Raw genomic sequence first — 16,831 nt, forward strand, 5'->3', positions numbered from 1 at the left:
CGCTTAGCTACGGCCACTGGCGCCGCCTATGAGCCCAGTTGCCGATTCAGCACAACTAATGGATTTTTCATGTCGATTGAACACGTTATCAAAATATCTGTGCTCGTATAAAAAGTTTATGCAATCATTTTTATTAGAGAAGAGTGGTTTACCGATTGGCGGGCCGCGTGTACTTGTTTGACGATTTGTTTTTATATTAATGCAAAAATATGGAAACCTAATTTTATACCTTTAAACGAGCAATTCTTGTATATTAATATATACTTATATAATCTGAATCTCGGAAACGGCTCCAACGATTTTCATAAAATTTAGTATACAGGGGATTTCGGGGGCGATAAATCGATCTAGCTACGATTTATTTTCAGAAAATGTTGTTTTATTTGTGTTTTCAATAATCAACTCTTCCCGACATCTATTGGCGAATAATAATACTATTTTTCTTAATTGAGGGCAACTAACCGCTATAAAGACACAACAAGATGGCGTTATCAAAAAAAAACGAGCAATGCTCGGTCATCGTCTAGTGACAATTATGGAAGATCGTTAATCTAAGTTGAGTCAAAGATGGAAAGTAATTTTAGATTATGAAATCAAAAAGGGAAATTTAAGTTTTAATTAGTAATATTGCCACAATTTCAATACCTAGTTAAAATAATAAACCAACAACATATACCCATGGTATATTCTTATCGTGTACAACTAGAGCAAAATTATGTTCACAGCTACTAAGTCATTAATAATCGTTATGATATCGGAAAGCGGTTCACTCCTACCCCGTTAGCGAACCCGCAAATTATGACATTAATTTTATAATTATTATTGTGCCGAGAACAATAGAGGCAACACAAAAACACGTAAGCTCCCTTTCATTGTTCCGAGCGAAAACAATGAATGATTGTTCAAAAGTTGGAAAATGACTGGAGGAAAAACCGCCGCTCACAACCTTAGAGAGAGAAAAAATCACCGAACTTTCTGTCACTACTTCAGTTTTAGATTAAGAAGGAAGTATGTAGTATTCATCTACACTGTGTAGAATACAAAGAAGAACGGTGTGACTGTTATAGTTTATTTAGGTATTGACTTGGAATTTTTAAACGTGCATACCGTACCGTATTGGTCTTTCTTTTCACGTTAAATCGGTTCTTTTTTTTTCTTGTATTTTGTAATTAATTAATAATTACCACTAAGTAAATTCAAAGCGGATTTCTGTCAATCGAAAACCGAAAACGTTAGCGGTTTCAACTTTGTCCACAGTACACTTACTTGCGGAGAACTCAAGTAATAGATGGTTATCTGCTTACACATTAGCGTGCCCGAAGTTCCCGCCCTGATTACGGCTTTTATCGCAGAGCTCGTTTATGTGTTAATTGGTAATCTTAGCCGTCTAGAAAATCGACACTTACCATGGCGTTTAATGTGATATAAAGACACCAAGAGGTCATTATATCACTATTGACGAAACGACCGTGAAGCATGATCACAGCGTCGCTTCACGTAATATTTGCGCTACTGGCTTTCGTCTACGGTGGAAAAGATAAACCGGTATGTCTTTTGAAATTATCATTTTTTTTAATTGCTATGTTTGAGTGGACGACCTCAAGGCCTACCTGATGTTGAGTGGTTACCAGAGCTCGTAGACATTTACAACGTAAATGCCGTCACCCACTTTGACACAAGATTTCTAAGGTCTCAGTTTTTATAGTACAACGGCTGCCCTTCTTTCAAACCGACACGGATTACTCCATCACGACAGAAATAGGCAAGTGGTGCTACCTACCCGTGTGGACTCACAAGACGTCCTACCCCAGTAACTACGCAAATTATTAACGATGCATCGCTTGACCAAACGTCTTATCCTTTAAGTCACGATGGCTTTTAAATTATATTATATTGTACTTAGAAGCGATATCGCTTAATGCCGCCTTTACATACATTTTATGCTTTTCGATAAATCGGATACTTGACAATTTTGTGACTAAAATGGCGGTGAGACCGCATAGGTTGATACCCGTAATGTTTAGTGTTCTTGGACCACTATTCTTTTTTTTCGGCAAGTAATTAAACATTGCAATTTGAAGGGTAAAAAAGAAGTCGACTTCAATCTCATTTCAAAGAGGGGTGACGGCAAATTAAAAAAAGTTACATTTTATTTTTATTGCTTAGATGGGTGGACGAGCCCATAGCCCACCTGGTGTTAAATGGTTACTGGAGCCCATAGACATCTACAACGTAAATGCGCCACCCACCTTGAGATATAAGTTCTAAGGTCTCAAGTATAGTTACAACGGCTGCCCCACCCTTTAAACCGAAACGCATTACTGCTTCACGGTAGAAATAGGCCGATGCCACTATTAATTTTTAAATATAGAAAAAAAAAGATCGATTAGTACGAGTGACACCACACTCATTAATGTGGCCGTTCCATCATATCATATTAGGTCGTTTCATAGCTCCGGTCACCGTCCTCGTCGAACCTGTCGCTTGCGACGAACGGCTCGACGAGCGAATTAACCCACAGACACAGCCCACTGAGTTTCTCGCCCGATCTTCTCAGTGGGTCGCGTTTCCGATTCATTGGTAGATTCTGCGAAGCACTGCTCTTGCTAGGGTCAGTGTTAGCAACACTCCGGTTTGAGCCCCGTGAGCTCATCTACACACGTTAGGGTGAAGCTGAAATAGCCTCTCAAGGCTATCAGCAAAGGTAGGAAAAAGAAAAGTTTCATAATACCGCACATATAGGTACCACTGTTTTACCGACATTTTTATCGAAACATAACGTGTCTTCCGTTTTGTAATTAGGCCATACGTAATACAATAACTATTGAAACTTCCGCTTCAGGTTCCGGATTCAGAATATGTATATGTATTAGCGATATCTTATCTTGAAATGGCAATTGAGAAGCGCCTGATGTCCCGGAGCCACGAGCAGTCTATAACAATATTATTATAGTCGTAACCCTCTCTCCCAGGATCACGTTATTTGGTCTCTCTTCTTTTTAAACTAATCAGATAGCAATGAAGTATATTTATTTAGTGAAATATTATATAGACCGCGAAAACCACTTTAATATGTACAATTAAATTAATTTTAACAAAAACTATCTACAAATATAACATTTCACAAATATCTTCCTTTGTATTGGAGACGATTTTGATTTTTTATGAATCATCGAATAAAGCTAGTCTTGTAATAACCATGATTCTAAAATAAATACATTAGTAAAAACACATATCGCCCTGGTGACCTAATCTAGGATTCTCTGTATTATATAACTACTAGCTGACCTGGTAAACGTTGTGTTGCCTTAAATAAGATTTCTAAGGAAATTCTATTGTAGAAAAAAAAACCTCATGCAACAACATAATACCTCATTATAACAAAAAAAAATCTCCAAAAAATAAAAAACAAATTTTTGGGGTGGACAACCCTTATCACTTAGGGGTATTAAAAATAGATAGTAGCCGATTCTCAGATACTATTGATACACAAATAAAACCAAAAAAACATGGCTGGCAAGCTAAGATTGATACACAAAAAAAAACATGGCTGAAAAATGTATAGTGAGTAAGACAGGAGACCGGCTTCGTCCTTATCCCTACTACGTGATATTTGCTGGATGAGTGGTGACACCTGGCGGGGATAACTGATCGATTGATAGTTGATCAGTAGTCGACCGGCGAGGATGGGAGATCAAATTGAATATTAAAAAAAAAATATTAAAGAAACTTGAAATTATAAACTCTGAATAAGAATTTATCGTACTACAATTATAATATTTGATTGCCATCTTGCAACTTTATTGCGGATCTGTGCAAAGATTAAAAAAATAAAAATCGGGATGGAAAAATAGGGGTTGATCGTATAAGAGTGAAAATTGAGAGTAATATGAATTTTTTTATTTTAAGTCATGACAAAATAATAAAAAAAATCTTGCCCAAAAATTTAAGTTTATAATTAACAAATAAAAATAGGGGTTGATCATAGAGAGATGAAAAATTGAGAGTAACATCAGATTTTTTATTTTAATTCGTGACAAAATAAAAACAAAATTCTTGCAAAAAAAATTAGTTTTTAATTAACAAATAAATAATAAGGGTTCATCGTAGAGGGGTGAAAATTTAGGGTTGTATGTATTTTTGTATGCCGTATCATATAAAAATAAAAACAAATATTTTGTCAAAAAAAAAAAAAATTTAGGGCTAGACCACCCTTAACATTTAGGGGGATGAAAAATAGATGTTATCCGATTCTCTACTCTGGCCGATATGCACGCTAAGATTGACGAAAATCGGTTGAGCCGTTTCGGAGGAGTTCAATCACGCACACCGTGACACGAGAATTTTATATATTAGATATAAACAGGAGGTTTTTACTTACCTTATTTGAGTGCAAAATAAATGATAAGTTGCTATACGACTCCTACTCATAGGTTTTAATTATGTAAAAATATTTAAATAAATACATACATAAATATTGCAAAATCACCGAATAACTGCTATCAGATATAAAGATATATAAGAATAATATTGTGTGAAAGAAAATAAAAGTCAAAATTTGCGTAAAAGTCGTGCTAAGTTAGATTCCACTATTTTCATCTCTGCTGCAGTCATGCCGCTCGGTATGAATTGTGTGAATTGTGGTTCAGCCATTTTACACTAAGAAGGAGACCTTATGCCTTTGCCATTAGGCAGTTCGCGAGTATATTTCGCATCTATTTGCCAATTAAAAAAAAGACTACTAATTGAATCGGCGTGCACAGAAAAGTTCCTAACAGCTTTGTTTACGACGAATGCTCACATAAAGTGGCGTCAATTTGTCACCTAGGCGGTGTAGTTTAAGAAGTGTTTTAGTGTGGAGAATGACGCGACGTTTGACGGATGAGTGTCGTCGCGGAACGCACGCAGTCGCCATATTTCTCAACGTCGTCTACGAATACTTAATGCAATGTGTATCTTCTGTTTACATTCGTATCTCCATTGAAACACGACTTTGTATTACAGTTTTTGAACACGCCTTGTATAAGCCACGGAATACAAAAAAAGGAAAAAATTTTACTAAATCACAGAAAATAAAATATTTATTTATGCTGAAAGTATAAAATTTTTAAAAGGCGTACTCTTTTACGGTTGACGTTTTTTAAATTACTACATGCATGGAAAAAACGTAAATAAAAAGTTTATATTGTTACGCCACTAAAAGTAACGTCATCTATCGCCGAATAGTTGAACGAATATCGAAGGATCTAGTAGCACCTAGAACGCTCGAAAAGTACAACGCCATTTATTGTCAGATAGCGAAAACAGAATACTAGAGATGTGTGGAATATTCTCGATAATTCTAGGGATGTGGTATCGGCTGTAAAAGCGTTGCAGAGATGGCACGCAGTCAGCTAGTAATCAAACTACTCGAAGCGAAACAGCCAACGGATCACCTGAAGCGAAGCGGAAGAAGCGAATTGAGAATTTTAAGGTGTGAAGTGTTTTGATTGTTCTAAGCGTTGAATACAGTTTTTAATTGTACTTTGGTGGAATTTTATTTATCCCGAACTCCAGCGTGTAACAATATGATCACCTTAGAAATCATAAACATTCGTCTTCGTTGAGTTCCAATCAGTTCCCGTATACTCGGTAGACACCGTAGAATAAATTCTAGGACAACTACTCTCCTTGATTTTAATTAACGAAGATGAAATCTGTTTTAATAGCATAACGGTTAGGTAGGTAATGAGGCCTGTAGATCTGAAGGCACAGTTGCTGTACTGATGTAGCCAGGATGGTACAAATATTGCAAAGTTAGCAAAGTCTCTCCAATTGCTTGACGAATTCATTGATAGCGCTTAGAATAAATCTCGAGAAATATTGCATCTGTATATAATTTTTACAACAGTATTTGGGCCAAATCGGTCTACCGACCAATAGCATAGGCCCGGTAGGAGATTTTCCTCTTGCTTTGGGAAATAATGAGAGCATTTTTTTCTGTAGTACCTACTATATTCACGAAACGGTGAGTAAATTACCTATTATTAATTATTATCCACTGATTTATTTGTGTTTATTATTTATATATTTGTGAAAATAAAAATATTTATTTTTAAAATTCGAACTGCTTTTGAATGAGTAATTAAACAGCTTTTCCAAACTATTGCAAAGTAAAATAATTGGGGACAATGGGCACGAACTCTCGTCGTTTAAATTAATATTTAACTTTATGATACAAGTTGATGCGTACCGGGCTGGTCCCAGTGGAATCATGACTTAATACTTTCTTTGAGAACGTTATCTCATTTTTAATATTGAAACATCTTATTTTCCCAACGGTAACGCTCACAAAGGCACCGCATTCGAAGTACAACAAAGTACTACATAGAATTGAGCACCTTTGAAGTATGTACATTTCGATTGAGAAACATTCTTGAAAGTTCACGTAAAATTATGTTTGTACAGACCAGTTTTTAAAATAAATTGTTAAACTTTGATTATTCTATTATAAGATTAAATTTATCCATTAAGTAAGTAGATTTATCGCGAATGAACGTGAAATTAAATTTTATAGTTAGATCTTAGTATTATAATTTTTTCTTCATGTTTTTCACGTTTTATATTCTTTGCATTGATGCGTAAATGAGCGGTCCATTTGATGTTAATTGGATAATAACTACTTGAAACCTGACATGTCACGCGATGAAACCATAGTCATCACTACATCATGTGTATACAATGATAGACAGCGGCTTGACTCTGCCCCTGGCTTTGCTGACGTCCATGAGCGACGGTTACCACTTGCCATCAGGTGGGCCGTATGCTCATCTGACTAGAAAGGCAATAAAAAAAAGAATGTGGATGCAGTAAGCCACTAAATTATACTTATTGTATTATTCCACCGATCATACCCATGAAATAGCCAGTGTGGTATTTGCCTCAGGTAGATACCACACTGTCTGCCTTACGCAAATTATACAAATTTTTCGGTTTTAATATTTATTAAAAGAAATTATTTCTTCACCGTGGAAATCGTTCATGGACAAGTGTGTGTTATTAAAAAAGGTGGCTGGTACCTGTCTACGGGAATTGAACAACATCATATTCGCAATCAGTGTACTGGATGTTAATACCTTCCAGACCATCCTTTCAGTATACGTAGTTTTCATTTAATGTATTAGAAGATCTACCATTTAAAACTATTTCGCCAGGCCATTTGGAAAGTGTACTTGTGTATCCATAAGTAAATTAGTGATGAACAAAAACTTGAAGAGATTATCGATATCTACCTGTATAAACATAATGGTTTCGGAAAATGAAACTATTTTATTCACTGGAAAACAATAACGAATCTCTGATATGTTTAGTATCAAACAACTTTCCATTTCATAGCCATTTTCTTAAATACATCGACAGAGAATAAGATTGGCTACACTGCGCAAATTGTTTCAGGTGCTTAGTGAAGAAATCAAAGAAATAATACAAACGGTACACGACGAGTGTGTCGGTAAAACCGGCGTCTCAGAGGGTGAGTTGTCAAAAGAAAGAATTCATTTCTCCTTTGTAGAAGTAAGTATGCGGGTGACGCGATACAATCGACGGCTAAGCTCATGACAATCGCACTCACAAATAATAACATAACATAATAATATGTTCATACATATTTTCTTTGCATTATTTTCGTTACATTTAGTTCTATACTATAACATGCATTTTTACCATTTAGTTTAATAAAATTATTCGTATACGTAAGTGGGTATCGAACCAGTTGACAGGATTCCGAAACAGTAAAGTAAACAGAGCGTCGGTTCACATTACGTAGGCAAATCAAAATACTTTTTCAGTTTTCACATGTTTATGGTTATTTGAAATATGTATTTAATATACATGTTGTAATTTATCTTATACTAGCTGACCCGGCAGACTGCGTAGTGCCTGAATCGATAAATAAAAGACCTAAACTTTTGTATAAAATAAACTTAAAACAAACAAAAGGAATCCGTCCGACGGGAGACACATCAAAGGAAAAACCAAATTGTTATTTTTATTTAATTCTGAACATTTTCATTCATTTATCTACCTTTTAAACCTTCTCTGGAGTTCCACAAACAATTCAATACCAAAATTAGCCAAATCGGTCCAGCCGTTCTCGAGTTTTAGCGAGACTAACGAACAGCAATTCATTTTTGTATATAACTAGTCAGGTCATAAGTATTGTCACACAGTAAAAACTTTTCTTTTAGAATGCTGGCCACAAAAAAGTTTATTGAATTCGAATTTCGAATTGTTCATGAAAATAAAAATGTATACTTTTAGAATTTTACTCATTTTTAAATATGGAGTGGACGCTTAAAGAAGACCGTGTTGCAGTTATTGCGTCGCATCGTTGCGGTTACGCGCCAGTTCAAATTTTTAACATACTGAAAAATTTGAATATAACCAAAACATTCGTTTATCGTATCATCAAACGATACAATGAAGACTCTAGTATAGATGACAGGTCAAGAAGTGGTCGCCCTCGGTCTGTTAGGACTCCAGCAGTGATAAAAGCTGTGAAGGCGTGAAATTAAAGAAATCCCAAACGTAAGCAGAAACTGTTGGCCCTTCGGATGGGGTTAAGCAGAACCACTGTAAAAAAGGTGTTAAATGAAGACTTAGGGCTTCGGGCATATCGAAGAAAAACAGGACATCGTTTGAATGCTCGTCTAATGGACTTGAGACTGAAGAGATGCCGCGCTTTGTTGAAGCGGTACGCGGGAAAAAAATATCGGGAAATTCTTTTTTCGGATGAAAAAATTTTTACCGTAGAAGAGAGCTGCAACAAACAAAATGATAGGGTTTACGCACACAGTAGTGAAGAAGCGAGCAACCGTATTCCGCGTGTCCAACGAGGTCATTTTCCATCCTCGCTCATGGTATGGTTGGGAGTTTCTTATTGGGGCTTAACAGAGGTACATTTTTGTGAGAAAGGTGTAAAAACGAATGCAGTTGTGTATCAAAATACAGTCCTGACGAACCTTGTGGAACCTGTTTCTCATACCATGTTCAATAACAGGCACTGGGTATTCCAACAAGATTCGGCGCCTGCTCATAGAGCGAAGAGCACACAAGACTGGCTGGCGGTGCGTGAAATCGACTTCATCCGGCACGAAGACTGGCCCTCCTCCAGTCCAGATTTGAATCCGTTAGATTACAAGATATGGCAAGACTTGGAGGAAGAGGCGTGCTCAAAGCCTCATCCCAATTTGGAGTCACTCAAGACATCCTTGATTAAGGCAGCCGCCGATATTGACATGGACCTCGTTCGTGCTGCGATAGACAACTGACCGCGCAGATTGAAGGCCTGTACTCAAAATCACGGAGGTCATTTTGAATAAACTTTAGTGTCATAAGAATCTATGTTTTGTTAAGTTCATTTTGGTATATGAATGGTTGCATAATGAATAAACTTGTTTCAATTATTTTACATTAAACATGTGACAGAATTTATGACCTGACTAGGTATAGATAGATTAAAAGTCATTGTTTGTCCCCAGAGGACATAACGAATTGTGAAAGCGGCATATTTAAGGAGGACGTGAAATTGAAGTGCTATATGTTCTGCCTACTGGAGGAAGCGGGCCTTGTGAGTTTTCGTGTTTTGTTTGTTTCTCTCTTCACCCTCGCCGCTATACGAAATTAGACACAAACAAACATTTAATTTGTTTTTAATTCAATACGTTTGCATACACTCCCTTCTATTTTCATTTGTTTATGTTCATTTTTATTCGAATCCCGTAGAAGGTAGGTTTTAGTCATTATTGCGGAGACAGCTATTTGTGTTTACCCAAGTAATGCACATTGCCGTCTGTGCTGGTTTGAAAAAAAAAAAAAAGATTGATTTCAAGTATCTCAAGTTAGTACATTTTTTATTTATCGCTTAGATGGCTGGAGGAGTTCACAGCTCTCCTGGTGTTAAGTGGTTACGGGCGCCCATGACATCTACAACGTAAATGCGTCACCCACCTTGAGATATTAGTTCTCAGGTCTCAAGTATAGTTACAACGACTGCCCCACCCTTCAAACTAAAACGCATTACTGCTTCACGGCAGAAATACGCAGGGTGGTGGTACCTACCCGCACGGACTCAAAACGCGCGATTTTTAACGCGATTAGATTTACAATTAAAAGGTTTTGGATAATTTTATAGTACTAGCAGTGTACGTTACCTACATTTTAACGTTTTACAGGTAAATGATGACGGTACTGTTGATTATGAAATGTTCACAAGCCTCATTCCCGAAGAATATTTCGACAGAGCAACTAAAATGATTTTCTCCTGCAAAGAACTCGGTAGGTTAAAACAATTTTATTGAATTTTATAGAAGAAAGTAATATATATTTGCAACGTCTAATAATATATTTGCAATATATTTAGTTTTCGTTTTCAAGTGTTAACGCTATCCAACGAGTGACTTAAGCTCTATCGCATATTATACTCGAGCCGCCCTATCAACCCAGGGTATGTGCTGGAAGACACAGCGTGAATACTGTATACTTATTAGACCCCAAAGAACTTTACACAGATATTTCTTCCACTGATATATGTATGTATATCTAAATCTTATACGTTTCGTCACGAACAAGACGATGAGATCTAATATCCTATGTGACTGTCCTAAAATTCCTTTTCCTCTTTCTTTTCTTCCCCTTACGTCGGATAACTAGCTACTTGAGTATTCACTGAAGACCTTTTCTTCTATTTAGAGAGAGCATTATTAATACTCTTACATTATTGTTTTAGATACACCGGACAAAGACAAATGCGAGAGGGCCTTTGAGGTTCATAAATGTTCGTATGAAAAGGATCCCGATGTAAGTATTGTTACAATACTAAATGTACGCGAAAAGTGAATTCTGGATATTGTTTTTAAGATAATATTGTTTCCTATTTTTTTATACATAATTTAGGGTTCAGTTTCTTTGTTTTTGAAATCAAATAAAAAACGATGATATTGTAGCAAATAAAACAAAGTATCTTGTATGATGATATCGTGCTCTTAAATTAATGTTGGTATCTGATACCTTCCTACTAGAGCTATTCCTGTTATTTATCTGTATACCGATTATAGTGTAGCACTTCTACATATAATCTTAATTATCATCATAATTATCCTGCCCTTCTCCCAGTTACCTGGGGTCGGCGCAACATGTTTTCTCCTTCCATACTCTTCTATCATATACCATTTCTTCGCTCACTCCCCTCTTACCCATATAATATATAATCTTAATATCCTGACATGATTTTCTTATCTTTTTCTCCTGGTTACTCACGTTGTGAGCCCGCACGGATTGCTGTCCTGCCTATTTCTTTTCTTATACCTTAACTTGGATGGATGATAATGGATTAATATTTGCTGGTTTCTTCCTCCTCCAATTGTTGGCGCATTTCTGAGCGTGACGCACCAGTCTGAGACGTTGTCGTCTGATCTGTAACCACTAATGTCGGTCAGTGGCACAGTAAAGTGCGTCGCTCAGTCTTGTGTCCAATCCACTGGCTTAACCCTTTTGGTGCTGAGCTTATTTTCACATATTTTGTAAAAATCGCCCAAGGATTTTTGAAAAAAAGTACCTTATCCGAAAACTTAAACTTTAAAAAATACATAAATTAATGCTAACTTCATAGCAAAATAATTTTAAATGGTTATTTATAAATATTATTAACTTATTAAAACGGTATACGTCCGCGCGCGCTAAGACATGTCGATAATTAATACTAAATTAGTTTATAGTAAATTAAATTATTAATACTAAATAGTATTAAACTGAGTAATAGTCGGTATTCAGACGCTCCACACTTTATACGCATTAATAGAGAGAGAGTCTATATATTGACGATTTGCGCTCAAAGGGTTAAGCTAATGAAAATATCAACAACTATATATAATATTTTTCGCTTCGAATGACTTCGTTTTCAACTCGATAAATGAGCAGGTTTAAAAAAATGTTCTTTTTTTTCAGTTTTATTTTTTGTTTTAAACGAAGTTTGAAGTGGAGTGAAAATACATTTAACTAACTTATTTAATACGCTTTATTTAAATTAAGTGCGGCTTGTTAATAATAAATGAATTTTGTCCCTAAAAGATTCCTATTTTTTTTAATTTAATTTTAATTATTTTAACATTAGAATTCTTTAGAAGTAAGAAACTTATTAATACGCTTTTATTAGCTTCATACGTATGTTAGTATGTACCGGAATCTTTGAACATGATTTTGACCCCCTTCAAAACGTCGGATTAACTCGAAATTTGGCATACTTATTATGGACCGATGACAATTAAATATATTAAGCAATTTGATCCGTTTTCCTTACTAGGATAATCAGGATTAGTGATTTTTTGTTTTCTTGAAACCCGGAGTGTCTGCGTCAAGACCAAGAAGGGAAACTACCAGGCGCGCCGATCACCTATTTCTCGGAAAAGTTGCGGACTGATTCAGATGAAATTTTTGAAAAACTGAAAAAATATATAATACTGAAATTCAACTAAAAAATGAAAAATAAAGAATAGTTTAAAAAAACTAAAACCGCTTTTATAGAAAATCCAACTCAAAAATAGAAAATATTTTTTAATTTTTTCTTACATTATTTTTAATCCAAATTTATTAAAAATTATTTTCTAATTTTTAGTTGGACTTTCTATAAACGCGTACTTTTTTAATTTTTTAAACTATTATTTATATGTAGTAGTATACTATACATGAGGCAAAACTCATCCGGGGCAGACTATGAGCAAGACGACGTATTTCGCGGCGAGCGCATGTCTCCCCACCACCCACCCTCCACTAACATCGAACCGGCGGTTGTCGAGGCTATGTCTGCTATCCCTGCCATCGGCAGGCTATCTGAAGCTCACCTAGACGTAGACGGCAACTCGTTCCCGGAATACACTATTGTGCCAGAAGCAGCGCGAGCCGAAAAGTGAGGTCATACGTCACACGGTTGCTTTTTCACCGACACGTGTAGAACAACTTCTGTTACAGTTCATGACACTTGTTAATAGTGACAAGCAAAAAGTCTAGTTGAAGTTATAATATAATAAACATCCAGTTCGTTTCAATATTACCAAGAAAATATTAATTTCACATTTACAGAAAAAGCTTAGAAGTATATTCGTCTTTCTTCAGAGAAGAAAATGTTTAGGTACTTGAGAATAAAGATGTAATTTGGCTCCAGCCGCAGGCCCTTAGGCCCGTCTATTTGTAAATCCGCCTTCAAATTTATACGAATTTTGAAAGAAGTAAGCATAATATTTACGGAATTAATTTGTTTCAACCGTAATAATTTTTTAACAAAAAATGAAAAAAGATATCATCTCCAGTAATAAACCAAGATTACGCTTTCAATAAATATACTGTATTTGGAATTGCACGTCTGGAAACCGGGGCGCTTTGTATTTATTTTCTTAATCTCAAAGAAACAATTGCGAAGGACTTTTATTAAATCATGATTTGTAAAAGACGTGATTGTTTTTAGTATTATTAATACATATAAAATGTGCGTAAATGATTTCACCGCCCACCTGGTCTTGGCTTATGGCGTTTGTTTACCTATTTTAACAATAAAATACATTTTAACGTTATTTATAAAGAAAAAAGAAAGATAAATAATTATCTACCTCTTGATCTGTGCGAAGACAGTAAACATTCTTTATTTATTATATAGTTTTTACATATTTTAGTTATTCGTTCTGGCTGCAGCCTTAAGAGATGGTGAATTGCGAATGTTTCTACATAATGTAATATTATTCTAACACTTTGATCGCTTTTTCATTTTATTATATATTGTATTATATATTTATATAATGCATAATATATATTTTATTATATATTACATATATTGACATTAAGCAATTTTGTATATTTTATGAATATATTATGAACGTATTTCATGTCTTTGAAGAATGTGTATGTACTTTGAATATATATCATGAATGTATACTTTGAGGACAACTCTAGCTAATGATGAAGTTGACAATCTTAAAGTCACATAAAATGAACTCACAAGACCAAATTACAATAAAAGAGCACGTTATTTAACAGCAAAACGACATTCAAAAGACGGAAAAACCGAGGGTCGGAACATCTGCACATAAAGAGGCAATTTGGAGATTGCCGGGGGCGCAGAACCACCGCCGAGAATTGTACTCAAATGTATTCAAAATTAAAAATGAAGAAAATATTGCAAAGAAATTCATTGCGGTAAAATAAACAGAAGTGGCTTGTTCTTGCGAAAGGACGGCGGCAGAACGTCGGAATTATATTAGTGTAGCCACCGTGTTCGCCACACAGCTTGATAAAAGTCTCCTCTATAGTCGGAGCGAAGACATAACCTTATAATGAGAACGATTGCGAGTTACATAAAATTATGTAAATCTAATATACTTTAATTCTTTCGTCTGTATTAATTATTATTAGCATATATACATTACATTTTTGTAGGCCGTAAATATAAATAACATATTAAAAATATCTAGTAGTCATTTCATCATTTTTAACTTTTTCATGGAGATGTCGAAATATTTTGCGGTAGGTAGCGGCTTGGCTCTGCCCCTGGCCTTGCTGAAGTCCATGGGCAACGGTAACCACTCACCATCAGGTGGGCGTACAAGGGCAATAAAAAAAAAATTCACTTAGCTAAATTATTTATATTTAATAATATTATAAAGCTGAAGAGTTTGTTTGTTTGAACGCGCTAATCTCAGGAACTACTGGTCAGATTTGAAAAATTCTTTCAGTGTTAGATAGCCCATTTATTGAGGAAAGCTATAGGCTATATAACATCACGGTAATACCAATACAAGTGGAGCACCAATAAATAATGTTTCAAAATAGAGGGTTTAAATAGCTCCTTAACATTCTATAATTTAAATGTATTTTCACTTTCTACGTAAATTAAGTGGAGGTAAAATTTTGCGTTATGCCAAAGTAACTACTGGTGGTAGGATCTCTTGTGAGTCCGCACGGGTAGGTACCACCGCCCTGCCTATTTCTGCCGTGAAGCAGTAATGCGTTTCGGTTTGAAGGGTGGGGTAGCCGTTGTAACTATACTGAGACCTTAGAACTTATATCTCAAGGTGGGTGGCGCATTTACGTTGTAGATGTCTATGGGCTCCAGTAACCACTTAACACCAGGTGGGCTGTGAGCTCGTCCACCCACGTCCACCCATGTAAACAATAAAAAAAAAAAACTATACCACGCGGACGAAGTCGCGGGCAAAAGCTAGTTGATAAATATGTAGTAAACCAGGTCGCACTTTACTGTGACTAATTGTACAGAAATCATCAATTTTATGACTACTTTAATACTAGATTCTACAGTTGTATTATATGTATTGACATACCATATATAATTATCTAGCAATGATTCATTTCTATTAAAAAAGTAGTAAGGTGACTAAAGATTGAAGACTTAAAATTCGGCGCCGTGTCGCGGTAATGAAAGGCTCGCTTCAAAGCTGTCTCGTACGTGCGTTGGCTACTCCGACCACTATCTTAAGAATTTTCTTTCGTTATTTTTGAAATGTATTTTTAATTTTAATCACGCAGCAGTGGCTAGAGTACTTTACGTGTTCGGCGAGTAAATTTCGTAACTATTCATCAGAAGAGGATGTCTGATCTTGGCTCACAGCGGCCTAACAAATACAACTATTTCACACTACCTGTTCGTCAGATTATTATCTAAGATACGGCCTACGGTAATTCGCGTGCGGATTGTTGCTGCAGCCCTATCTTTTAGGCGTTCGGATTTTAAAAGTAAGCTTGAATTTTAGGCGTTGTAATTTATTTTGTGCTGTCAATGGACTTTGTTGATATAATGAAGCGGCAATTTACTCGTTTAATATATGAAAAACTTCATTCCATTGGGCACAGTATAAAGTTGAAGACGGCGGATATAGGTATTTTGTGCTATACTGCAGTAATGACCGGAAGGCTTCGCTGTCGCGTACGTGCTTTGGCTCCGTTGACCGCCGCTTGACAATTTTCTTTCATTAACTACGTATCGAAAAGGAACGATAACTTTTAAATATTTAAGTAAACTGTATTAGGTATATAATTTATACTATATTAACAGAATTAAATATTGTAGACTTATGACTTTTTCATAGACGTACATAGATTGGTAGATTAACTAAGAAATCATTTGATGTTAACAAGTTACTGGAAACCACAGGCATCACATTTTTTGTCGTTTTTAAGGATGTATAGAGCCGACTTCACCCAATAGGTGTATGGCTCTAATAAAAAATAAAATTTGAAGTCGTCGTGGCCTAAGGGATTAGACGTCCGGTGCATTCGTATAGAGCGATGCACCGGTGTTCGAATCCCACAGGCGGGTACCAATTTTTCTAATGAAATACGTACTTAGCAAATGTTCGATTGACTTCCACTGTGAAGGAATAACATCGTGCAATAAAAATCAAACCCGCAAAATTATAATTTGCGTAATTACTTTGCGTTACTTTGCGTAATTAATTACTGATGGTAGGACCTCTTGTGAGTCCGCACGGGTAGGTACCACCGCCCCGCCTATTTCTGCCGTGAAGCAGTAATACGTTCGGTTGAAGGGTGGGGCGGCCGTTGTGACTATACTGAGACCTCAGAACTATATGTCAAGGTGTGTGGCGCATTTACCTTGTAGATGTCTATGGGCTCGTCCACACATCTAAGCAACAAAAAAAAAACTTTGTATAGGAAAATGACTACCGCGTTCTTTAGAGTGATAGCTTCGCGGTAGAAACGGGCAGGACTATGTTATCAATCGTTGCGGTCTGAGAATATGCCCACCCCTCAGCTACCATCAAACTTTAAG

The 16,831-nt window shown here is 35.8% G+C and overlaps 1 protein-coding gene across 1 annotated transcript; it reads left to right on the forward strand.

Annotated features, from left to right (window-relative positions):
• The first annotated feature begins 1,341 nt into the window (after positions 1-1,341).
• Positions 1,342-12,106, forward strand: LOC101741168 (general odorant-binding protein 83a). The gene is made up of 6 exons (XM_038011089.2): positions 1,342-1,545; positions 7,435-7,510; positions 9,519-9,607; positions 10,212-10,314; positions 10,766-10,836; positions 11,983-12,106. Exons 1-6 carry the CDS (start codon positions 1,477-1,479, stop codon positions 11,998-12,000), a joined length of 426 nt encoding a protein of 141 aa, XP_037867017.1. The 5' UTR covers positions 1,342-1,476; the 3' UTR covers positions 12,001-12,106.
• Positions 12,107-16,831: the final 4,725 nt, after the last annotated feature.

The sequence above is a fragment of the Bombyx mori genome, chromosome 5 (genome assembly GCF_030269925.1).
Source record: "Bombyx mori chromosome 5, ASM3026992v2".
Lineage (NCBI taxonomy): Eukaryota > Metazoa > Arthropoda > Insecta > Lepidoptera > Bombycidae > Bombyx > Bombyx mori.